At 43.4% G+C, this 25,745-nt stretch overlaps 1 protein-coding gene across 2 annotated transcripts; it reads right to left on the minus strand.

Annotated features, from left to right (window-relative positions):
- Positions 1-1,861: 1,861 nt before the first annotated feature.
- On the minus strand, positions 1,862-25,686 carry lin7b (lin-7 homolog B (C. elegans)). 2 transcript variants are annotated; one of them, XM_085269872.1, is made up of 6 exons: positions 25,380-25,686; positions 18,332-18,450; positions 17,528-17,599; positions 13,071-13,280; positions 10,947-11,133; positions 1,862-2,420 (listed from the first exon to the last, which is right to left on the minus strand). In XM_085269872.1, the coding sequence occupies exons 1-6, from the start codon at positions 25,453-25,455 to the stop codon at positions 2,413-2,415; spliced, it is 672 nt and encodes a 223-aa protein (XP_085125998.1). In that variant the 5' UTR covers positions 25,456-25,686; the 3' UTR covers positions 1,862-2,412. The 2 variants fall into 2 exon arrangements, with proteins under 2 accessions (XP_085125998.1, XP_085125999.1); XM_085269873.1 differs by having other exon boundaries at positions 10,970-11,133; positions 25,380-25,679.
- Positions 25,687-25,745: the final 59 nt, after the last annotated feature.

Raw genomic sequence — 25,745 nt, forward strand, 5'->3', positions numbered from 1 at the left:
CGTTGCCCACCTCTCAATGTTAAATACACGTAGACATTGAGGGCTAGCAGGAGGGACCATGCGCTTACCTGCTGCTCTCTGGCAGGTAGCTCCATGCCCTCCTGGGTTTTAAATGCACCTTAGAACACACATGCATCAACGCTACAATGAGCGGGTGGAGGGAGGTTTGGAGTCTTCTCTCACCCCCGTTCTCTGCGACCTGCTGGAGCAGGGGGGGGGCTAGGACTAGGAGGAGGAGTTGGCCGTCCGACTGCAGTCTGGGGTGTGGGGCCTCCCTGCTGCTGCGGAGTCGGGGCGGTCTGCCTCTCCCCACCGCAGGGAAAAGGGTAACACCACCTGGGTCTGGGTGCAGTTCCCCCCTCCAGGGGCAAGGGTACCTAGACCCGGTTTGTAGAGTACGCTTGGGGAGTGTGATCGTGTGTACAACGTCTCTTTATGTCTGTCTCCACGTTGGTTGAGTGTGGAGTAAGTGCATATGAGAGCATGAGGGTGGGAATGGATGTTTGTATCTGTGTGTGCCTGTATGTCTGTGTCTATATGTCAGGTTGGGTGTCAGGCGCCACCTCTCTGGGGACATCTCAGGCCCTCCAAGGTTTGGAGGCCTATCTCCCCCCACCACCACTTCCCCTGCCAGTGGCGGACCCCCTCAGACATCGGTGCGTTGGTGGTTCTTTGTGTCCGGGGATGGGCGTCCGGGTACACACCGGCTCACTCCCTGGTGACCGCTTATCGGGGCCTGGAGCCTGGGGCTCGCTCGGGCCACTTCGGAGGTGGGGTGCCCCCGGCCTCTCGGCCTGGGGCTCGGTCACTCAGGCGCGGCTGGCTGCCGGCGGAGCTCACGGGCGCGTCACTGCAACTCCCCCTGGCTTCTGCTCCGCGGCTGCTGAGTGAGCCCTCATCTGGGACTCTCCTCAGCTCTTTCTGGGACAGTGGCGCGGCTGCCCCTCTGTTGGTCTTCCTTGGTCTCTTGTGTTCTGGGGGCCTCTGGATGTCTGGAGTTTTGATCTCCTCCATACCTGCTTCATGCCCTGGAGGACGGGGCTGTGGCCTCCCCACACCCTCTAGCAGATCATTACATGAAGGAACCTTTTAAAAAAACAAGCGCGTCCATGCTCACAGGTGTACACACGGGTGATCACACCCACAAACTACACCCTTTTTGGCTCCTACCTCAAAGCACACTGTGTTCTGTTGATCTTATGTGCTGCACAATAATGTTTAATATTTAGTATTTACTGTCATATTCCCATATATCATTGTGATGTTGTTTATTCTATTACTCTTGTTCTCTTCTGCTTGTTTTCTTTTTTCTTTCTCAGCAGGTGATCCAGGTGATTGATATATGCATTTTTTTTTCTCTGCCCGTTCTGTTGGTTTTTGTCTTTTGCCCTTCTCCCCCGTCCCTCTTCTCAGCTGTTTCTCTTTCCCTCTTTCTTTCTCCCCTTCTTTCCCCCAGTCAAGTCTGTCCCGTATTCAGTAAGTGAAAATAAAATAAACAATAAAAGGTGAATCAAATGGACCATTACGGCAAGGCTGGGATGGTCAGTTTGGTAAAGTAAATCCGTTGGGCATCTTTCTTTGCCTTTAGACAACAATTCTGATGCAAAAGAGCCAAACGGGACAGGCAAAAAAAAAAAAAAAGAATTACTGTACCATGAAATCATTAAGGGTAGTAAAGGCAGCCCTGAAGAAATGAGGTTAGCAGGGATGGAAACAAGCGCTGGGAAGAAATGATCAGGTCTGTCGGCATTCCAAGAAACTGGCTCTAGATTGTGTAATTATGTGAGACTGCAAACTTGTGTTATGGGAGGATTGTGCGTGTGAGCACTACGCAGTATAAAAGAATACTAATGCAAGAATATTCATTTTACACTGACTTTAATTCATGGGAAATTTGCCAATAAATATAGAGACAAAAAATAAAATACAAAAAAATGTCAACAATTTCACAAAATGGAACAAGCCATTCACAAATGCCAACACTTAGCCTTCTATCTGGGTCTATCCTGGGAAATGTTTTTTCTGCTACCGAGGTCTACTGCAGAATGTGGACTCTAATCAGAAATGCAGTGTACTATAAAACACTTGAGAATGTGCAGTTTAGATTCTGATTAAGCTACACACCAGAGAGAATATTTGGCCGTATGTAACAGGATGCTCAGGAAGACATCACTCTGGGAAAAGAAATTTACAGGCACGTTCTGACTACAAGCTAGCTCAGATTTTTCATTTGTCTAAGAAAGTGGCACGAGGATCCTAAACTGCAGGTTTCAATGCTTCAGCTCAGGTAACAGCTGTTGGTTGACTACTTCTTTGCTTCCATCCATGGTCTTTCTTCCTGCTGGAGCAGAAGAATCGGGAGGTCTGGATGATAAATCAGATGAAGGCGTTGGGCTGGTTAGCCTCTGGATTCTAGAGATCTGTGGAAGGTGAAAGAATGCATTAACCTACATGGTGATATATGACCACAGCTACACAGTCTATCAGCCAGACCCTATTTGTTATTCAGGTTTATCTAAGCAGCTATGTTGTTGTCACAGGGTAGATCCAGGACATGTTGGAGATATTCCGGTGTGTGGGGATCAGGGATTCTGGGCATTTCTGCTTAGACTGCTGCCCCTGAAATGGAGGGATGGATCAATTTGTGCCACCTATAGTATCTTCGTCATACACCAACTGCTTACTTGATACATATGTAATTCTTTGACATGTTGCATGAGAAAAATAAGGAAAAAAGCATCCAGTAACCGATCCTTTAAGCTCCATTTGTACTTGGTATCTGGACATTCGTGTTTCAGATGGACATCGTATTTGACTATGAGCAAGCGCTGGTGACAGTAGGAACAGGAACATTTCCATTCCAACAACAAACATCCGCAGAAATGGGCTCAAGGAGGGGTAGCCATCTACTGCCACCAGTTCTCTATCACAGACTATCTCACCACTCCGTTTCCCATATGTACGGGGAATGATCCCCCTTTGTCAGGGCGTGTTGATATGACCTTAAGACTCTCCACAGCTATGGTAAATGGCCTGTATTTGTATAGCACTTTTACTAGTCCCCCCTAGGGATCCCAAAGCGCTTTACACACCCAGTCATCCACCCATTCACACACTGGTGGAGGCAGCTACAGTTGTAGCCACAGCTGCCCTGGGGCAGACTGACAGAAGCGAGGCTGCCACATTGCACCATCGGCCCTTCTGGCCATCACCAGTAGGCGGTAGGTGAAGTGTCTTGCCCAAGGACACAATGACCGAGACTAGAAGAGAGATCTGTGTGTGGCATGAAGAACGAGGAGGGCAGCTGGACCGCTGCCACAACAACAGTCTGGAAATAAAGACAATTTACAGTGCTGTGCGTGGGTTCTTTATTCTGTCACAACAGCTTTGAAGTTATTTTATTCCTCCCAGATTGTGTTATCTTTGGTAGTTTTCTAGGACATTTCCTGTCAGGATCCTGGAGCTCCTGACCCAGTGTTGTGAGTTTCTTGTGTCTCAGGGTTTTTGTGTTATGTTGCATGTTCTAAGTTGTCTTTGTTGCCTCAGTTTGTTCTATAGTCTAGTATCTTAGTTTGGGTTTCTTGTATTCTGGTTAGTTTTCTGAGTGTTTAGTAGCCGCCCTCTGTGCCTCTTTTATGTTGGTCTCTGTGTTTCTTAGTTGCTCTGTCTCCCCTAGTCAGTCTGCGTCTGTGTTACATTTCCTGTTTTACTTTGAAGGTCTGTGTCCTACGTGAATGTATTGAGTTTCGCTTCCCTTTCGTCTGGTTATGTCTGATTTCTCCCAGCTGTGCTCCCCTCCTGTGTCTCATTCCCCTCGTTATTTCCCAGTGTATTTAAGTCCTGTGTTTCTCTGAGTCAGTGTCGCGTCGTCCCTCATTGCTGTGTTACTCGCTCCCTGTGTTTTCTTGAACTTAGAGTTCCCAGTGTGGCTTTGTTTTGTATGCATCTTCCTTGCCAGCCAATAAAGCTGTGATTTTGAGTTCATCCCTCGAGTCTGAGAGCCTGCATTTTGGGTCCAACTCCTGCCTGCCACACAGCGCTTGTTGACATTTCCACTACATAAATGGGAGGAAATTATTTGGTTTTGTTGAAAGGGAGGATGTTGGAAAGGCCTGACTTGCCCAAACATATAGTGTGGGTGTGCTGGAAATGTCTCAGTCTGCAAGATCTTTGGCAGAAGTTCAACAGAGGGGTAGTGGGGAGGAGGTTGGGGGCATTGGCTGGACCATTCTGCACTAGAGCCCTGTGCAGGACGATTTTTTCCAATCTGGCTGCCAGTGGCGGCTCATTTAAACCTATTATTATTAACTCGTGCTTTTTCCATCCAGATCACAAATGCATGCAGCAGTCTGTACTTTGAAAGCTTTCATCCTGCCAGTGTAAAACACACAGGTACATGTCACTGAACAGCAGCGATGTGAAACTATGAAATACAAGAACTTTGCCACACTTCTCACAAGTCCAGCTCTTTACCTTCTTGGTTCTTAACGATGTTAAAACTTTTCCACTGGTTCACTCCAGCCTTAATTTTGTTACTAACATCAGTTGTACCCTCCATCCTGCTAGCATTCTTGGGACCCCCTGTCAATTTTTAGCCACCTGCCTCTGCCCACAGCATCAGCAACCAACCTGCTCCTGCAAGATTTGTAGCCCTTTTTCATTAGTACCTACTCAGGTCGGCTTGATGTTTTTAGGGTTTTCCACTAGGTCACAGCACATGTTACCAGGTACTTTTTTAGTACCTACTCTGCTGGGTTCCAAGCAATCCAAGGCAATCCGAAAATGTGACATCAAAAGACTGCATGGTTCCCAAGTCTGACAAAAAGCTGAGTCCAGTCCAAGTCCACATGAAGGAAACGGCTTGCCTTTCCGAGTGTTAGGTAGCTTAATCATTTCTAAAAGAAAATAAAGTGTTTGTGTTATTTTAGCCAACATGTAATTGGTGCAGATGGGTTGTATGTGCGCTAAGTCACTGCTGACCTGCTCCCAGGCAGACACATGAAACCTCTGACAGGCTTAGTTGACCCACTCCCATCTCCCCATGCCCACATTCTTCCACTTCTAGCCAAACATTACTGGTATGTCTCCTGCCTGCCCAGTTCCACAAGCTGCACAGATGTAAACAACCCTCAGAGAAGTGGGATCAATGAGTTGGGAGAAGTCATGGGGTTGTTGCCATGTCTCAGTTAAGCTGGGAAAGTCTAACTTACGGTTGGTGAGGAGATGCTGGATTAGATGGTTGTTGCTCATAAGTGTCTGAATGTTTAATAGATTAACAAAGACAGTGGTGTTATCACATGTGGCAGACCGATTGGATAACACACTGAGGTCATTACCCTGACTGGTATTGCATTTTGCAAAACAATGTGGGACTCTGTAGTTTTCTCTGGTCCCCTCCCCAATCAGACCAGGAGTGACATGTTTAGCCGCATGTTCTCCTTAAATTGCTGGCTGTCTGAGTGGTGTCCCAGAAACGATGTGGGCTTCATAGATAATTGGCAAACCTTCTGGAGGAAACCTGGTCTTGTTAGGAGAGACGGCATCCATCCCACTTTGGATGGAGCAGCTCTCATTTCTAGAAATATGGACAAATTTATTAAACCCCCCAAAATATGACTATCCAGAGTTGGGACCAGGAAGCAGAGTTGCAGTCTTACACGCCTCTCTGCAGCTTCTCTCCTCCTGCTACCCCCCCAAAAACCCATCTCCATAGAGACTGTGTCAGCTCCCAAACAGACAAAAACAAACTAAAAACCAGCAACAAACAACTTAAACATAAACAATTTGCAAAGCCAGAACATCTTACTATTCATCACTGATTGAAGAAAATAAGAACAACCCCAGGTTTCTCTTCAGCTCTGTAGCCAGGCTGACAAACGGTCAGAGCTCTGTTGAGCCAACCATCCCTTTAACGTTAACTAGTAATGACTTCATGAACTTCTTCACAAATAACATTTTTATCATTAGAGAAAAAATTACCAGTAATCATCCCACAGATGTAATATTATCTACAGTTACTCTTAGTACCATTGATGTTAAGTTAGACTCTTTTTCTCCAATTGATCTTTCTGAGTTAACTTCAATAATTACTTCCTCCAAACCATCAACGTGTCTTTTAGACCCCATTCCTACAAAACTGCTCAAAGAAGTCCTGCCATTAATTAATTCTTCGATCTTAAATATGATCAACCTATCTCTAATGATCAGCTATGTACCACAGGCCTTCAAGCTGGCTGTAGTTAAACCTTTACTCAAAAAGCATCTCTAGACCCAGCAGTCTTAGCTAATTATAGGCCAATCTCCAACCTTCCTTTCATATCAAACATCCTTGAAAGTGTAGTTGTCAAACAGCTAACAGATCATCTGCAGAGGAATGGCTTATTTGAAGAGTTTCAGTCAGGTTTCAGAGCTCATCATAGGGCTGCTCGATTATGGCAAAAATGATAATCACGATTATTTTCACTGAAATTGAGATCTCGATTATTTGACGATAGAGCAGGGCGATATGGCCAAAAATATTTATCACGATATATATTTGAAAATTTGCGATAACGATATAACTGACGATATAATTGATGCGAGACAAAATACAACTCCACAACATTACTAGCGCAAAAAGACAACCTTCCATTTATTTTCACTTAAACAAGAAGCTGGTTTTTATGTACACTAAAGCTTTATAAAAAATTTATCAGTGCAAATGCAAATTCCTTGCTGAAAGTTTAACCCAAAGGCATGTCCAGTAGAAATGGGCTGACATATCCTGAGCATAACCATGTATAATATCCACTGAAGTTAAAAAGAGGTGCTTTGCAACATTAAACTGCAGTGTGCAGTACGTATTTTTTGGACCATAAGGTGCACGGGATTATAAGGCACATTAAGCGAAACAAAGCAGTCAGATAAATCAAACTTTATTAAACTCATTCTTCTTGCTTCCTCCACTTCTGTACCATTGATTCATTAATGTTGAATTCTCTGGCAGCTGCTCTATTCCCATGTTGCTGCAGTATATTAATGACTAACCTCGTATTGTGGATGGATTATCTCAGTTGTTCTCCTGACTGAAGTTTGGTCCGTTTACAGCATCCTGCCATGCGATTGCATTTGTCTCTAACCATGAGGAACCTTCACGTTAACTTTTATAAGTGGAAAAGTGTTAGTGTTCATCCTCCAGCTTCACTGTTTATGTTATGCTAACATAGCTGTGTCGCTAGCGATCACGTAGCACATCATTATATACCAGCTAGCCCAACTTCAGTAACCCTACAAACGTCACTGCTGTTTAGTTTCCTGTCTTCATTTATGTTGGAAGTGATAGCAGAGCTGTACGTTTGATTTTTTTCAGAAATCTCTCAGTCAGAACATGCTATATCATGCTTAGGTAACTAGCGAAACTAGCGAGCTAACTTCCGCTAGCTTCCTGCTAACTTCTAACTCCGTTAAATGTAATAACTTTTGTTTTCATGGATGCCTGGAAGTTAAACTTTATAGTTACACCTGGTAAAGCAGCAATGCTGATCGTTTTATTAAAGATGAAATCATTTAGACAGTTTTCAACTCTCAGTGATGCTGCAGTGTTGTTTGACCTGAAGTCAAATATACAGAGTTAGGGACCCAGATTACTCCCAGATTTAAGAGCATCTTAGTCCGACAAATACGACAATAACAACGGCCGCTTGCATGTTCTGCAAAAAAATGTGCTTTGTTGTGTATCTGACGGACAAACACCAAACCAGTTCCACATCATGGAAGTTGCACCATTTTTACAAACCAATTCTGGTTCATCTGTTTCACTCAACAATCGGCCATGTGCGTATGAAAACAAAGGCACTGCGCATGCGCGTTTTACTCCCATTCTATCGCGATATTTCATTTTCCTATCGTTGCCTAACATTATACCGGTATTACCGTGAACGGTATAATATGGCCCAGCCCTATTTGACGATATTTATTTAACCCTTTAAGACCTACCATAGAACCAAGTCCGCCAGAGCTTATATTATTTTTTTACATGTTGTAGTGCCATTTGTGGGAGCATTTCAAGTTGCTATACAACTGTTATAGCCCATATTTTAATAATATGTATGCATTAAGTCCATAGTAATTACATTAATTGCAAAAAAGTGCAATAAACTACAAAAAAAATTGAAAATCGTTTTTGTTTTTTGTTTTTTTACATATATTTCTACTTGGAGAAATTTATGAGGCTTATCCCTCAAAACTTTAAATACAAAAAAGTTGCAAAAAGTAGTTTACAACAACAGGAAATTTATTTTGAGTGTCTTCATAGTTTTATTTTGGAGATACAGCAATTTTTATACACTGCAGGAAAAACAAAAAAACAATCCTATGATGCAAATTTGCAAAGAAAACAGCATCAAAATAAACTATTTCCAGCAGTGCAATTCGAGTTCTAAGCATCCCAGCAACTATTCAGAAAAGTATAGAGTCAAACATGACTTATAAAAACACCAGTATAGGCTTTTAAGGCCTACAAGTAAAAAAACTACATTTTCCGCGAAAATGACGTCACTTCCGGTTTCGGGCAGGAAATGCGATAGTTCGCGTTGACGTCTTTTTCAATGTGGGAAGTGTTAAGAACAGCTGATGGATCGGCAAAGCGTGTTTCTGGAGTATTATGTTTTTGTTCCTGCAAGCGCTTTTTATGCGATTTTTGCAAAGCTTCATGTGGAAGGAAACTGTGACCGAGGACAAGCTGATGGCATAAGATGTAAGTACAATTCCTCCGGTTTCATATGCAAAACAAATATTGCGCTAGCTTACGCGGTTCCGGTTCTACAGGGATTTAAAAATAGTTACACAAAACGGAGCGTGCTGCTCTGACCGGCTTTAAAGGGTTAACAATAACAATGTATTGAATAATGACTTTAAAAAATAATATAAAATAGTGCAAATACTGATAACAGTGCAAATGTTTGCAATATAAGAAATAAATGAGAAATGTAAACATCTATGTTTAGTGAACTTTGCAGTGTTGCTCTGTGGTGCAGCTACGACACCGTAGCAAAGTTTACACACTGTGTCTACTTGATCCACGTCTGACTGAACCCATAATGTTTCCACACCACTGAAGTTTTTTTACCTCTTTTCAACCAACGGCAGTCACTCTCCTCTCCAAATAACTTCTGCTTAGCTTTCCGAGCTTACCTCGGGTCCTCTTAATTGTTGTGACGCGTGTTGGAAATGGAGAGCGGAACGCTTGATTTACCACACGGAGCAGCGCGAGAGTAAAGCATGAGGGAGGGGCTAATAATCAGCTCAGTCATTTTTAATGATCGTTGAAAGCCCAGATCGTAATCGTGATTAAAATTCGATTAATTGAGCAGCCCTAGCTCATCACAGCACAGAAACAGCTTTAGTGAAGGTTACAAATGATCTTCTTATGGCCTCTGACAGTGGACTCATCTCTGTGCTTGTCCTGCTAGACCTCAGTGCAGCGTTCGATACTGTCGACCATAATATCCTATTAGAGCAATTAGAACATGCTGTAGGTATTACAGGTACTGTGCTGCAGTGGTTTGTATCATATCTATCTAATAGACTCCAGTTTGTTCATGGAAATGGAGAGTCCTCTTCACACACTGAGATTAATTATGGAGTTCCACAGGGTTCAGTGCTAGGACCAATTCTGTTTACATTATACATGCTTCCCTTAGGCAGCATCATTAGAAGACATAGCATACATTTACACTGCTATGCAGATGACACCCAGCTCTATCTGTCCATGAAGCCAGATAACACACACCAATGAGTTAAACTGCAGGAATGTCTTAAAGACATAAAGACCTGGATGGCCGCTAACTTTCTGCTTCTTAATTCAGATAAAACTGAGGTTATTGTACTCGGCCCTGAAAATCTTAGAAATATGGTATCTAAGCAGATTCTTACTCTGGATGGCATTACCTTGGCCTCCAGTAACACTGTGAGGAACCTTGGAGTCATTTTTGACCAGGACGTGTCCTTCAACGCACATATTAAACAAATATGTAAGACTGCTTTCTTCCATTTGTGCAACATCTCTAAAGTTAGAAATATCCTGTCTCAGAGTGACGCTGAAAAACTAGTTCATGCATTTATTACTTCCAGGCTGGACGACTGTAATTCATTATTATCAGGAAGTCCTAAAAACTCGCTGAAAAGCCTTCAGCTAATCCAAAATGCTGCAGCAAGAGTCCTGACAGGGACTAGAAAGAGAGAGCAGATTTCTCCTGTTTTGGCTTCCTGTTAAATCCAGGATTCAAAATCCTGCTCCTCACATACAAGGTCTTAAATAATCAGGCCCATCTTATCTTAATGACCTTGTAGTACCATATCACCCTATTAGAGCACTTCGCTCTCGCTCTGCAGGGCTACTTGGATTCCCATGATGCACTGGGTGTTTCTTCTTCACTCACTATGTGTTAACAGACCTCTCTGCATTGAATCATATCTGTTATTAACCTCTGTCTCTCTTCCACAGCATGTCTTTATCCTGTCTTCCTTCTCTCACCCCAACCAATCACAGCAGATGGCCCCGCCCCTCCCTGAGCCTGGTTTCTTCCTGTTAAAAGGGAGTTTTTCCTTCCCACTGTCGCCAAAGTGCTGCTCATAGGGGGTCATATGATTGTTGGGTTTTTTGCTGTATTATTGTCTTCATGTTATTGTGATTTGTCGCTGTTTAAATAAAAGTCCACTGAATTAAATTCAATCTCATATGCATCTAATTTTAAACATTTGAGATGTATTTTGTGTTCTGTGAATAAAATCTAAGAGTTTATTAGATGCGCAAATTATCTCTTTTATTTACACTGGTGGTGTATTGTGTAAACACAGAAAAACTGCCCACTGTCCTTGACAATGGTCAGCTGACTAGTTGCCACACTCAGGATAACAGCAGTGTGTATCCAAACATATGATTATATGTATGGGTGCACACCACATACAAACATGCTGACTGCAGACTAACGAGTAGCTGGTGTGCTGCTGTCGTCTCCGGGCGCTCCTTATCTTCTCAAAGCGAGCCTCCATTTCCTCCAGCACCTTCGGGGTGTAGCGGACCACCAACTTGACTGATCCCTGTGCAGCCTTCAGCAGCTCAACAGCCTTTTCATGGTGCTCACCTTCAACACTCTGCATGAAGACCAACACAAAGCAAAAGTCTGACATGCTACAAGAAGTCGTTTCTTCCGACTACGTTTACTCTTTACCCATAAAGTGAACGTCTGATGACCTCCCCTCTACCCTTAAGTGGTTTGACAGCGACTGGAATAGGTTGTGGGTTTTTCCGAGGGTTGCCCTGGTAAGCTGTACACACAGAGATCACCCTCATTAACTTCTGATGCACACCCACTCATTTTGTTCTGGAAGGGGACAGAAGCTGCTCCGTTCAGAAGAGAGAAACAAGAATGACTTCTTATCAACACTTTCCAGGAGTGAAAGGACAGTGCTAACCTGTTTCAGCTATGACGATGCACTGACATGCACTTCTACAGTATTCCTTCATTTTAGAGAGATGGATACACTCTCATGTTTTCACATCTCTTGTCACGTATGGCTAGAGTACCTCTCCAACCTCCCAGTGATGTGGGCAGGCAGCCAGTTCTACCTCTCAGGGTGCCAGTAACCTGTTCTTATGGTTACATCTGAGTCATATTAAAGTGACTGATGGAGGATCTTTAACACCTTCACTATCAATGTTGGATAAGGTGAGTGAACGAGATAGAGATTATAGGTTAAGAGCAGTCTTTTAAGTTGCTCCACTGCATTTAGGAATAATTTAAAGCTGTTGCACAGATCCTCTACATCAGGGGTGCTCAATACGTCGATCGCGATCGACCAGTCGATCGCAAAGGTAATATTGGTAGATCGCATGGCATTAAAAAAAATAGATGCCAGCCTATCATCCATCCCGTCACTTGATTGATACAGGGAAGCCAGTCAGATGACAGCAGATTTTTTCTGACGCTTAGGTCGCTGCGCATGCGCAAACAGCGGCGCGAAGCGTAGTAAAACTGACAAGCTAGTCAGCGAGTTAACTCCAATTTTTAGCTCTCGGTTTTTTCTCTTAAACCTGGCCGTCAGCAGCTACTGTCCGGGCTATGCATCCCTGGCTGATTCAATTCAGTGCAAGTCATCAGAGTAAACTCAGGTAATGACAAAAAATTTACATAGTTAATTGTGTTGTGAAATATTGGATATTGCGGTTATGCATGTATATACATTGTAGATATAAAGAATCCTCAATATATTTATAAATAAGTATATGTTTTGGATTTTTGTAGTGGGTAGATCATTTTGACTTGGTCATTTTATAAGTAGCTCACATGCGGAAAAAGTGTGAGCACCCCTGCTCTACATCTTTCTCAGCATGTCAGCATAACAAACACTGCACCATCCACACCTTTAGGAACTCAGGGTGAACCTCATCCACCCCAGAGGCCCAGCCACCACGGAGGTGTTTAACCACCTCAGTGATGGACGAGTCGTCTCTCCTGTCCCCAGCCTTTGCTTCTACAGGAGATGCATCAGTGGGCTTAAGGAGGTCCTCAGAGTATTGAGTCTGTCGTCCCATTGTCCCAGTGGGAACAACAGTGAGATCTGGAGGGACCTGACAGGAGGAATGGCCCCCGAACCCCACCCAACACACTTTGCACCTGACCCCTGCAACACCTTATCCAGGCCAACAGGTAGGCTAAACGAATCAATTAGTATCAAACAGTATCAATTATTTATATCAATTATAATATACTGATGCTGTATATTTATGTAGATGTTCTACTGAACATACATAAAGTACAAAATGAACTAGAAATGATAATAAATGTGACTGTTGATGCGCCTGACCTAAAAACAAAGTGTAAATGTGCCGTATATGAAGAAATGTTCTTGTGTTATTTTTGGATTTACAAATTCTACAGACAATGGTTTTAAATGGGGTCTTGAAACTGGATAAATACTTGTAGTTAACACTTTTAAAATAATTCCAGGATTCAGTGACTGCTTCTGGTCTTCACGCTGTGTGCACCTCTCCTCAGCAGGTTGTAAGTGGGCTTCTGTGATCCTCTTACCACACCATTGACAGAAAGTAGCTGGTCTCCTCTCTTCAGCCCACCTTGGCGGTCAGCCACTCCTCCAGGGATGACTCTTGAGATATAGATGGGAGAGTTTTGCTCTTTTCCACCCATGATGTTAAAGCCCAGTCCCTCTTCTGTCTTGGGCAGTTCTACCACCCTTGGGTGGGCGTGCCCCTCACTGGCTGCAAAGGCTGCCACTGTGGCCTAATCAGAGAGGAAACCACATGATGAGCAAAACAACAAGTTCTATTTCACATCACATCTCCAGTTACCTCTATTTGTTACACAAAACAGAGGATCTGACAGTACACAGGTGGGAGGACAAACATATGCTGCATTCAAAGGATGCAATACAAAACAAGCTATTTTCCCACAGTGGTAGTGTTAAATGTGGGCCTGTTTATAGACAATCTGAGTAACTCATAAAGTCCACAGCATGTCTTTATCCTGTCTTCCTTCTCTCACCCCAACCAATCACAGCAGATGGCCCCGCCCCTCCCTGAGCCTGGTTCTGCTGGAGGTTTCGTCCTGTTAAAAGGGAGTTTTTCCTTCCCACTGTCACCAAAGTGCTTGCTCATAGGGGGTCATATGATTGTTGGGTTTTTCTCTGTATCTATAGGGTCGACCTTACAGTATAAAGCACCTTGAGGCAACTATTTTTGTGATTTGGCTCTATAGACATAAAACCGAATAGAACTGAATTATATACATAATTTTAATAAAAATGCATAAATAGTAGGGCTGCACGATTAATCGTTAGAAAATCGCGATCTCAATTCATACTTATGTGCGATCTCATTTCCAAATGACAACGATTTACAAAAAAAAAAGAAGACGACGACGATTGTACCGCATTTTGATCCGGGACGTAATCTGCACGGAAACAAGCGCTCACTCTTCCTGCTCAACAAATGACAAGGACGGAGCCTTATACCACGTGATACAGAAGCTGGCTGCTAAAATTGACTGTGTGCACGTTAGCATGTGCTACTTCCGGTGCAGAAACTCCTGTGGGGAGCTTTGTTTCCGGTGTCCTATTCACGCCTTGTTTACGGTCCAAAACAAGTTAAGCAAATGAATGAATCAAGCAGCGATTTACATTTCTATAGATGTCTCGGGCATTTACCCAATATATCTGTAAATGATGTTTGTGTAAAGTTGGTCAGAAGGTTCCTTCCTACACTTCAGAGTCACACTGCCAGCGATCGATGCAGCGATTCTGTACTGTACAGGAGAGACGTCACGGAGATCGTCTGCAGCGATCAGGACACAATGTGACGTAAAAAAACGTGCAAACTTGCACTAAAAAAATCTGTGAAACAGCGAGGTGAAAGGTGAACGTTATAGCGAGGGACCGCTGTAATTTTGAAGGTAAGTCACAACATACCCTTCATAAATAATAATGTATAGAAACCGTTACCAGCAATCATTCGTTTTTTGTGTGGCTTTTTTCACGGTTTGTTAACATGCTGTGCAGGTGTGTACTTGACTAGCTGATATCAACATAACAGGGAAACATCTGGTTTGACTATTGTTCACCTGTAGTTTGAATGCTGAACATTTGCCTGTTTAAATCATAAGACCCGTCACTATACAAAGATGTGATTCTGAATGTGGACGATGTGTCGTCTGCTGCAGTGATGCAGTTCTGCTTGTGTTGAGCGATGTAAACAACTGATCGATCTAAACGCTTTAAACGTCAAAATTGATCATTAGATTTTTTATGACACAACAGCGGTGAGTGTTCCCACCTTCTGCTCTTTGTAACTTAACGCCATCTTTCCGTTTTCGAGTTTTGGACATGATTTTGGAGGATATCTTCACAGTAGCGATTGACCGCAAAGTAAAGCTACCGGAAATGTACAACCCCACATCCGGTCTCAAACCAGGAAGTTAGCATTTTCTCATGCACAGGGTCAATTAGCAGGGAAAAAACAACGGAGAGCACGTCAGGGATGACGAGAAAGTGACTGGAGAAAATCCGTCCCGGTCAACGACCCAAACATCAATAACGGAACCTTATACAGCGCTTCTCTATACCCGTCGAACTCCCGCAGGCACAAAGAAATTACGGAGGCTATCACTTATCACCTGACCAAAGATATGGCTCCATCAACACTGTGCAAAACGAGGGATTTAGGAAAATGATCAACACCCTAGACAAACGCTACACAGTGCCAACTATTTTTCTATTGTTGCACTACCTGCTCTATACACGCATCGTCGAGCAACGGTGGAGACGGAATTTCAAGCAGTACATTTTCGGCAACGACAAAATGTGAGACATTTGTTGTTTTTATGTTTATTTATTGTTTTTATGTTCAGTCTCAACTGTTACGAAGTTGATGTGCAGTTAATAAGTGCAATAAATATTTATATTGGAAAAGAAAATCGTGAGAAAATCGTGATCTCAATTCTAAGCCAAAAAATTGTGATTCTCATTTTATGCTAAATCGTGCAGCCCTAATAAATAGATCAAATATACTAAAATAAATAATGAAAAACAAACAGCACAAAAAGGAGCCTATCCGGTTGTTCAGTCTGACGTCACTAGCCGTGTCTGGGTCTAAACTCCGCTGCAGGTCCATATATCAAACGATCACTATGGCATTACTGAGAGTTGAAAAACTGTCTAAAGTCTTTCATCTTTAATAAAATGATCAGCGTTCTGCTCTACCAGGTGTAACAATTGAGTTTAACATCCAGGCATCCATGAAAACGGAATTTATGACATTTAACAGAGTTAGAAGTTAGCAGGGAGTTAGCTCGCTAGCTTCTATCTAAATACAATATAGCATGTCCTGACTGCAGGGTTTTGGAAACAAATTAAAACGTACAGCTCTGTTATCACTTCCAGCATAAATGAAGACAGAAAACTAAACAGCAGTGACGTTTGTAGGGTTACTGAAGTTGGGCTAGCTGGTATATAATGATGTGCTACGTGACTGCTAGCGACACAGCTATGTTAGCATAATATAAACAAGCTAACTTTTTTTCCACTCGATAAAAGTTAACGTGAGTGTTCTCGGTGGTCAGGAACAAATGTAATCGCATGGCAGGATGCTGTAAAAGGACCAAACTTCAGCCAGGAGAACAACTGAGATAATCCATCCACAATACGAGGTTAGTCATTCATATACTGCTGCATGGGCTGGGCTGTAGTTACATCCTAAGGTTTTAAAAACTGAGCTTAAATAAATGATTAGCGGTAATAAAAGCCGAGGGAGGTCAACAGTGATCACTGACTGTTTTAGGAGCTTTTTGAGATCAAATAGAAGAAAATACAAAACATTAAACATGTTAACAACACAAAAGCCATATTAAACGCAGACTACTTTAGACCCGGAAGTAGGATTCGTCACGTCATCACTTAACAATCGGATAGAGAGCATGTGTGGTAGAAATGCAAATATGTTTCTAACAATAGTAAATTCTGATTGCAAAAGCTGCCAGAAAAGAGGAAAGGAAAGGGAAACAAAGGAAGAAAAAACCCAGACAGAGAGAGTAAGGACACAAAACATGAAGTTGCTCAGCATTTCAAACTGCTGAAAGTAGACGTCAGGAAGAGCACACTGTGGAGCCGGCTAACCAGCCGAGCATTCGTCCTCACATGGCACCGTGACAGGCTTTTAGAGGTCAAAGGCTTAAGGAGACAAAGATATCCGTCAGAGGCAAACTCTGGAAGGATGTCAGGTGGTATTCTTCAGTGCAAATTCATGTATTAAACGCTGCATTCATCTGTAGCATTTCAAGATTCCCTTCAACTATGCATCCTACTGTTTCAGTGGGAGATGCACGATCACTACATCTTCACTTGTTTTGAGCAAAAACAAATTCCACACTCTGCCACTCTGGTGCAAACCTTTCATTTATGGGGTGGCTGTGGCTCAGGCGGTGGAGCAGATCAGCCACTGACTGGAAGGTTGCTGGTTCGATCCCTGGCTTCCCCTAGTCTACATGCCAAATATCCTTGGGCAAGATACTAACCCCAAGTTGCTCACCAATGCATCCATCGGAGTGTGGATGTAGATTAGTTTGCACTTAAGTATAGAAGGAAGTGCTTGTGTGACTGGGTGAATGAGGCCTGTTGTATAGCTGTGAGTAGAAAAGCGCTGTATAAGAATCAGTCCATTTATGACAGAGGTCACCATATTCCAGCACTGCAGGAGTGCTGCACTGTTAATCCCATTTAACTGTACTACTTTTGTTAAAACATATTTATCAGTTTAACAAATGCATACTGCACTGTTCTCAGTATCTCAGTGTCTGCTCAGTACAGTTAAATATTCCAATGTGTAGTCAGATTTTTCCCACTTTGACTAAAGATGCCACTACAGTGTGTGTAGTGGCATTAGCAGAGCGTCGTAGTCTAAGAACTACAACACTGCTGTGGTTTGCAATCACAAACAGCCCAAATCTCTAACATAAAGCTGCTTTGTCATTTGTAATACCTTGGCTGTTGCCTGTGCTCGCACCTCTGGTCCTCCAACAATGTCTAGAGTGTCATAGAGCTGCTCATAAACCTAAGGACAACAAAGCAGAACAAAGGTGGCTCAGACTGGAGTGTAATGGGGATGTAGCATCACACAGTGCAGTAGATACACAGACAATGGATAACACTGCAAACATCCATGATAAATTCTATTATTAGCTAAATATAAGAAACTGCACCATGTGCTTTCAGTCAGTCTTTGATAACAGCTTCAAGGCTCACACTTATTTACTTTCTGTTATCTTCTTTACTATTTAGTTATTCATTAAGTCATTAGTTGTTACAGTCATTAGTTATCTAACTTAACTTTTTAAATGCAAGTGTTGCCAAGAACGCCAGCGTGGTGGCTGGTTGCTCGTTCAGCATCAGATTTTAGTAAATGGCCTCAAACTTAAAGTGTAGTTTTCACTGATTGGAGGCTAAATATGTGGCTGCAGCTCAGGAGGCAGAGCAGCTCATGTACTAATCTCTACTGAAGGCTGTACAGCCAGTGTGCTGAGGCCCAGGTCAGAGTCCAATCCACGGTCTTTACTGCGTATCGTCCATCTCCACTGCGCCACCATTCAATAAAGACAAAAATGTCCAAAAAGAAAGGAAGAAAGTGCACATGTTCTCACATGGGTCATTTAAAAAAGTCTGAGATGATTAAATGAAAAGAGTTGCTTTTAAACAGACTGTGAGGATGTGACAATGCTCACTTTATGCACCGGACATTAGGAAAACGATTATTAAACATTCTTTTAAAAGGGCCGTGGCACTTTACCTCTCTGATGGCAGCGCAGAATTTGCTCTGTAGGACTCTCTGCAGGGCCTGCAGTTTGGGAGGAGGCAGCTCACCAGTCCGCTGCAGCCGGTCCAGCAGCTCGATCACCCTGCATACATCTAACCCACAACACACACAAGCCAGGATTAACAACACAGCAACACAACACTGTCTGTGGACACTACAGACCCTCCCACAGTCACAGGATGCATTTCCATGAGGTGAGTGGGAACATTTCTCCAAGTGGTGAAGACGGCCGCATGAAGGCATCTACTGCCTTTCTATCCATCCCCAAAGGTTCTCAGTTGGATTTGGATCAGGGGAACACACAGGATGGTCCAACAGGGTGATGTTATTGTCCTAGAAGAAGTCTCTTGTCCTGCAGCATTGTGTACTGTAGCATTGTCCTGTTGATAAACCCAGTGGTTACCACACAGACGAGGGCCCTCAGTCATGAGGGACGCTCTCTGCAACATCTGGACACAGCCAGCAGCTGTTTGACGCCCCTGCACCTCCTGAAGCTCCACTGAAGGAAAAAGCACCCCAGGCCATGATGGCGGGAGACTACCTGACAGAAAAGGACAATGAATCCACATTCGGCCTTTTAAAGGCCATGATCCCACCAAGAGGAAGGATCATGGCTAAACTGGAAACGTGGACCCTCCTGGGGTGATTACCAACACGATGTTAAACCCTCTGAAGCTCTACTGGAAAATGTGAATATGGAGCATTTTGGACGAGGCCTGAAGCATGAAGAGTTGGTACATGGCACCAGGCCCTGGCATGATTCACACCTACTGTAACACAGGTGGCAAAGGCACACACATTCTCTACTTAAGTACACAAACTAGTGTACGGGGAAAAGAATTACAAATCACTACACTTTCTTTTGAGCGCTCCAGTAGCTACATGCTGCTGCTGCTCTGAGTTTTACTGCTCTTTGTGGACTTACACGACCGAACTGAACAAGACGTACGCAGATGTTTGACAGTACACTGCTCATGCTGTTTTTATACTAGATGATATAAAGTTAGCATGAAGGTGGAATGAATCTCACCATCATCAGCTTAACTAATCCCTGCTACACTTGATGTAACCTAACTCTGACCATAAGCACCACAGGTACTGTGCACCCGTCACACGCTGTTCTTTAGTGTAGAGCCATCACAGTACAGCAAGCTAACCTGTTCATCCTGCAAGCAACACTTAAATAACAGCCTATTTTGCTTCTCAGCAGATTTCTCCATATGAACAGACACATCACATGTATAAACCTAATTTAAAAACACAAGGACTCACATGTAAGCTTTACATTTCCCATTTATCAAATACCAATTCAATTTTATTTATGCAGTACCAAATCACAACAGCAGGGGACGGGGCCTGATTATTTAAGACCTTGTATGTGAGGAGCAGGATTTTGAATTCTGGATTTAACAGGAAGCCAAAACAGGAGAAATCTGCTCTCTCTTTCTAGTCCCTGTCAGGACTCTTGCTGCAGCATTTTGGATTAGCTGAAGGCTTGTCAGGGAGTTTTTAGGACTTCCTGATAATAATGAATTACAGTCGTCCAGCCTGGAAGTAATAAATGCATGAACTAGTTTTTCAGCGTCACTCTGAGATTACTTATTTACTTATTACTTTTTAAAAACATGATACCTAATCTGAATACGTAATAAAGCGACAGACCTTTCAGCCCAACTCTATTTTTCTGCATAATCATCATATCAAATTGAATCAAATGGAAAAGTCTCTTTTTAAAAATTGTTTTATTAGTTTTAATCTTTTAACTTCATGCACATTGCATCAAGCAAAAATTTAATTATATGTTACAGTCTTTCACATGAAGAAATTTACCATTTAAACTAGAGCTGGGCGATATGAGATTTTTTCATATCACGATATGTTTTTTTCATTTCAGGCAATAACGATATCTATCACGATATCAGCCAAATAACTATATTTGTAAGATTTAAATGTGCCGTTGCTCACAAGTGAAATGTGAAATAATCAGCAGCTTGTTTTGATTTAAATATTTATTTCCCATAATAAGTTCAACAGGGTAGATGTACTTAAGGAACATGAGACTTTTTCAGATAAATAAAGGCAAATATTGCAAACTACACAAAAGGCAGCCGCTAAAGCGTTTAAGTTTCAAAATAGAACAAATGAAACAGACTAAACTGTCAATTCCACTTAGAAACAAAATATTAATTCTAAAAATAAATCTTAGTTTGTTTTACAGAAGAACAGACAAAACTGACTAACTTTTGTCAATATCAAATAAACTGAGAACTAAAAGGAAATTCTCAATCTCTCCTTGTTGTATAGCTTAGCTTTTCAAACAGTTTTAACAGTTACTTTAGTCTGACAAAAGCCGAATGACGAATCAGCGCTTCCAGTCAGAGACTGAGGCTACGTCCACACGTACACGGGTATTTTTGAAAACGGAGATTTTCCGTTTTCGTTTTAAAAAATAATCCCGTCCACACATAAAGGCAGAAATGAAGGAAAACGCTGCTATGAACATGCCAAAGCAGCAGGTGGCGCTAGATTCCTAACCGTGCAGAAATGTTGGCCAATCAGAAGTCTAGAAGCCTCGGTGGGAAAAAGTAAACAAAGCTGGGGCATAGAAGCAGAACCGAGTCGTATGTGTGGACGGACAGTAACTGTGTGTATATGTAAGCATTTAAACACTGCAGAGAGTAGAATTAACAGTATTGTAGAAATTCATTTCACTGAAACAATAACGTGGCGCACAGTGTGACGCATGCACCAGTTTATTGTATTTCCAGACTTGCTTTCGGCACAATTACAGTGCAGCTACTCTGTTTTTTGTCAGACTTGAAATAGCCGAAATACCTTCACACTACGGAACTTCTATGGCTCTTCCGTTCGACAATCTCTCCGGCGTTGGAACCATCATCTGTTTTCTCTTCGGTCACGCTCGGTTGATTTTTCTAGTCGGCACACTCATTTCCTCCATTACCCGCTGGCTGCTTCCCAAACAAACACACGTGCGGCTTGGCACTTGTGCTGTACGTAACAAGTCACGCGACGTGACGCTGCGGCTGTGATTGGTTCGGCTCTGCGCTACTTAATTTGGATTGGCTGACCTTTTTTTTTTTTTTTTTTTTTTAAGAGGACAAGAGCGGCGAGGTCTATCGCGATAGTTTAATTTCTCTATCGAGTAAAAGTTATATCGCGATACATATTGTTATCGTTCTATCGCCCAGCTCTAATTTAAACCTATGTTCTGCATATTCCAGCATATGAAATAAAATAATGTTTTGTGTTTACACTCTTTCAAATAGATGCAAGTAAAACTCAGCAAATAAATGAATAAAATCAAAGATTCAGCAGCTCTTAAATCTATTGTCACCTGTTTAGCAGGAGTGGGGCGGATCCCTTAGTAATCTTTTACTTTACTCGTCACTTGAAAAAAGTAATCGGATTACAGTAACGTGTCACTGCCCATCTCTGCTCAGCATAACATGGAAGCGCCTGTCAGGCAACATAGTGGCTAAGATGAACAGACAGAAGGCTCAATACATGAGCAGGCCACAGAGAGGAATCGGCAGGAATACCAGAGGCGCAACGCATCAACCAATGGTAGACGGAGCAGTTTCCAGAGCCCTGGGAGCTTGAGGGTCCTGCACAGCATCTCTGTTGTTCCTAGGACTGCGCTCTTCTGGACAGAGATCCAGAACCTCTCTGCACTGAATCACACTTGTTATTAATCTCTGTCTCTCTTCCACAGCATGTCTTTATCCCGTCTTCCTTCTCTCACCCCAACCGGTCACGGCAGATGGCGCCTCTCCCTGAGTCTGGTTCTGCCAGAGGTTTCTTCCTGTTTCCTTCCTGTTGAAAGGGAGTTTAAAGGGGTGAGATTTCATCACCCCCACCCGAGATTGGGTACTTCGCCCCAAGTGTGATGGAAGAAGGATTGTTGAGTGCACTGATCCTGAAAAATAGGATCATGGTAAAGCTTGAAACCTGGATCTTCTGTAGATGGTTAATCAAGACTACATGAAGTACCCTCAGAAGATCTACTAGACGATGTGAACAGGGTCCAGTAACCATCACAGTGACATATATCAAAGACAGGGTCTCCAGTATAAAGTATTGGACAGCACCAGAACCTGACATGGATCACGCCTGCTGTCTGAAGAAGCTGACTGCACTCCATGAGCGTCTGGCAGCACAGATGAACCAGAGAGAAATCCGGAATGGCTAACCAAAGGCCAGACAGTCCTGATCCTCAAGGACCCCCAGGAGGGACCGGTCCCCTCCAACTACCGACCAATAACCTGCCTCAGCACCACGTGGAAGCTCCTGTCAGGCGTCATAGTGGCTAAGATGAACAGCAGCTACTGGTAGATCGAGCAGTTAGCTGAGACTACAAGACCAGTCTGACCAACCTGTGCACTGCCTGGATTGATTACAAAGAGACCTATGACTCGATGCCCCACACCTGGATCCTGGAATGCCTAGAAGAGCCTTCATCAGGAACTCAATGGGGATGTGACAGACAGCACAGAGGCACTAATCATGGCAGCACAAGAACAAGCTCTGAGCACAAGATCCATAGAGGCTGGGGTCTATCACACCAGGCAAGACCCCAGGTGCAGACTGTGTAAAGATGCCCCAGAGACAATCCAGCACATAACAGCAGGGTGCAAGATGCTAGCAGGCAAGGCATACATGGAACGCCATAACCAAGTGGCCGGCATAGTGTACAGGAACATCTGTGCCGAGTATAACCTGGAAGTCCCGAGGTCAAAATGGGAGACGCCCCCAAGGGTGGTGGAGAATGACCGAGCTAAGATCCTGTGGGACTTCCAGATACAGACGGACAAAATGGTGGTGGCTAACCAACCGGACATAGTGGTGGTAGACAAACAGAAGAAGACGGCCGTAGTGATCGATGTAGCGGTGCCGAATGACAGCAATATCAGGAAGAAGGAACACGAGAAGCTGGAGAAATACCAAGGGCTCAGAGAAGAGCTCGAGAGGATGTGCAGGGTGAAGGTAACGGTGGTCCCCGTGGTAATCGGAGCACTAGGTGCGGTGACTCCCAAGCTAGGCGAGTGGCTCCAGCAGATCCCGGGAATAACATCGGAGATCTCTGTCCAGAAGAGCGCAGTCCTGGGAACAGCTAAGATACTGCGCAGGACCCTCAAGCTCCCAGGCCTCTGGTAGAGGACCCGAGCTTGAAGGATAAACCGCCCACAGGGGCGAGAGGGGGATTAAAGAAAAAAAAATTGCTGGAGCCACTCACCTAGTGCTCCGATGAGGGGTTTATGTATATGTACGTGTGTATATATATATATATATATATATATATATATATATATATATATATATATATATATATATATATATATATATATATATATATATATGGTTTTAATAGTAGGGTGATCATTGGCAGTCTTCACAGAAGAAGTAGTTCTGAAAGAAATCATAAATTCTTTGACCATTCTTATAAATAAGGGGGAAAGAGGTCTGCAAAATGTGTTTATGTTACCTCCTGTCTCTTTCACTAACGAGGCCCTCACCCCGTCAGCTCCAGAATAATAACCACTCAGATAATATTGTAAATATAAAATAAAAAGACTAACATGAGGAGCCTATAGTCTATAGCGCTCCTCTCGGCAAAGCAAATATTTTTGACACAACCAAGTAGTCAGACGATGATTCTACTTCTTAAAACTATTGGACAGGTCAGGTATAAAAACCAAAACAAAACGTTTAGCAGCTTCACTGCACTGTGTTTGCACACGGGACTGAAGAAGATAACAGAGGAATTATACCTTTAATTAAATATTAATTAAGGATCCAAGCACCCATTTCACACCTTGACTCATGTAATGAAGCACATGATAGTGGGTCACCCACTGGGATAGATACCTGGGGCTGTCCACCCAGTCTTAGAACTGACAAAGCTTCTCAGATGAGACGTCTTCAAGAAACTTAAAGAAGTCCAGTTACATTTTTCCCCAAGCTCCTTAGACTACCGTGACCTGGATGACTGAGAACCTACACAGATATGATGTTAAGCTGCTTTAATGATTCCAAAACCAATTTTGATGAGTATTTGGAATATCTGTCCTGCTGGAACATCCAGTTTTCTTCACTTGAGGTTAAGTTGAAGACGTTACTCCATCCTCTTTGTGTGGATATACCAGTAGCACTTGCAGCAAAACATCCCCAGAGCACGATGTCACCACCATGATCCACAGCATATGTGTATACAGGTATATGTAGCACAGACTGTACAGTATCCCACACACTTTTGATGCTTCATCCATGGCTGTTTGATCAGTTTTACCAGTGTGAACCTGTGTATTATATTGAAAACATGGGCTAATTTATTTATCTTTGACACTACAACAGGTCATCCCACTAAGGAGGGTTGCTTTTGAAGGTGGTGTTGTAATTAAAGAGTTTAAAAAACTGAACGTGTCTGCGAGCAGCGTTCACAGTAACTGAGAGGTAGGCGTGGCACTGGGGACCGAGCCCCCCTAAAGGTTACGTCCTAGTCACCCCTGCTGCGCACATCATCTAAACTGTGTCGTGGTTAAATTATTAACTTGTGTCGTTAGGGTCTGTGTGCATTAACAGACGTCGAACACGATCCTCCTCACCGACTGGATCATGCGCTGATGGATACTCAGCATTTTAGGCCCAACCAAGCTCCATACCGCTAAAGACGCAGGAGATGGGGCCGTAAAACCCAAAGAAGCCGACCACAGCAAACAAACGTGTCAGTGTAGGAGCGGAGGCGGGGCCCAGGGACGTGTACATCGGTACCTTTGTATGCATCAGACAAGCCAACGATCATCGTTTCGCCTTTGTTGTGGAATCAGACTGCGAGCACGTCTCCCACACACACTGCATCTGCTAGCTACGTTACCTCTCTCCAGGGTTAGGGTTAGCTACCCTGCTAGCTACGTTACCTCTCTCCAGGGTTAGGGTTAGCTACCCTGCTAGCTACGTTACCTCTCTCCAGGGTTAGGGTTAGCTACCCTGCTAGCTACGTTACCTCTCTCCAGGCACAGCGGTTCTGTCATGGCCGCCATGTCTGCTTCTTTAGCCGGGTGGTAGTACGAGGACATCATCGCGGACTCGGTGCACACTGATCCAACGAACACCTCGTATGGCCGATTAATGTTGTTCACAGCAGTGCGTGGCCCATCGTTGCCCACGGCCTGCTTAGCATCGTGAGTGGAGCTTCGAGACTACAACCTGACGCAGCAGCTCTCCTCCAGCTGCGGCTTCAGTGCGCGAAGCAGCGATGTCATCTACGCAGGACTCATGTGCTCCACGCACTGACACAACAAAGGACATCCCTCACACACTTGCAGTATCTGCTGTTGTCTGATGGGCGTTTTTAATATTTATCACCCAG

This window comes from Mchenga conophoros, linkage group LG4 (assembly GCF_057382185.1).
Source record: "Mchenga conophoros isolate Kocher_MC1m ecotype Shallow Benthic linkage group LG4, M_conophoros_male_GT1.1, whole genome shotgun sequence".
Lineage (NCBI taxonomy): Eukaryota > Metazoa > Chordata > Actinopteri > Cichliformes > Cichlidae > Mchenga > Mchenga conophoros.

Coding starts and splice junctions, on each gene's coding strand:
- lin7b (XM_085269872.1), bottom strand. CDS start 25,455: ATGATGTCCTCGTACTACCACCCGGCTAAAGAAGCAGACATGGCGGCC. Junction 18,451..25,379: donor ACCGCTGTGCCTGGAGAGAG/GTAACGTAGCTA, acceptor GTTGTGGGTTAG/ATGTATGCAGGGTGATCGAG. Junction 17,600..18,331: donor TCTGCGCTGCCATCAGAGAG/GTAAAGTGCCAC, acceptor TGTTGTCCTTAG/GTTTATGAGCAGCTCTATGA.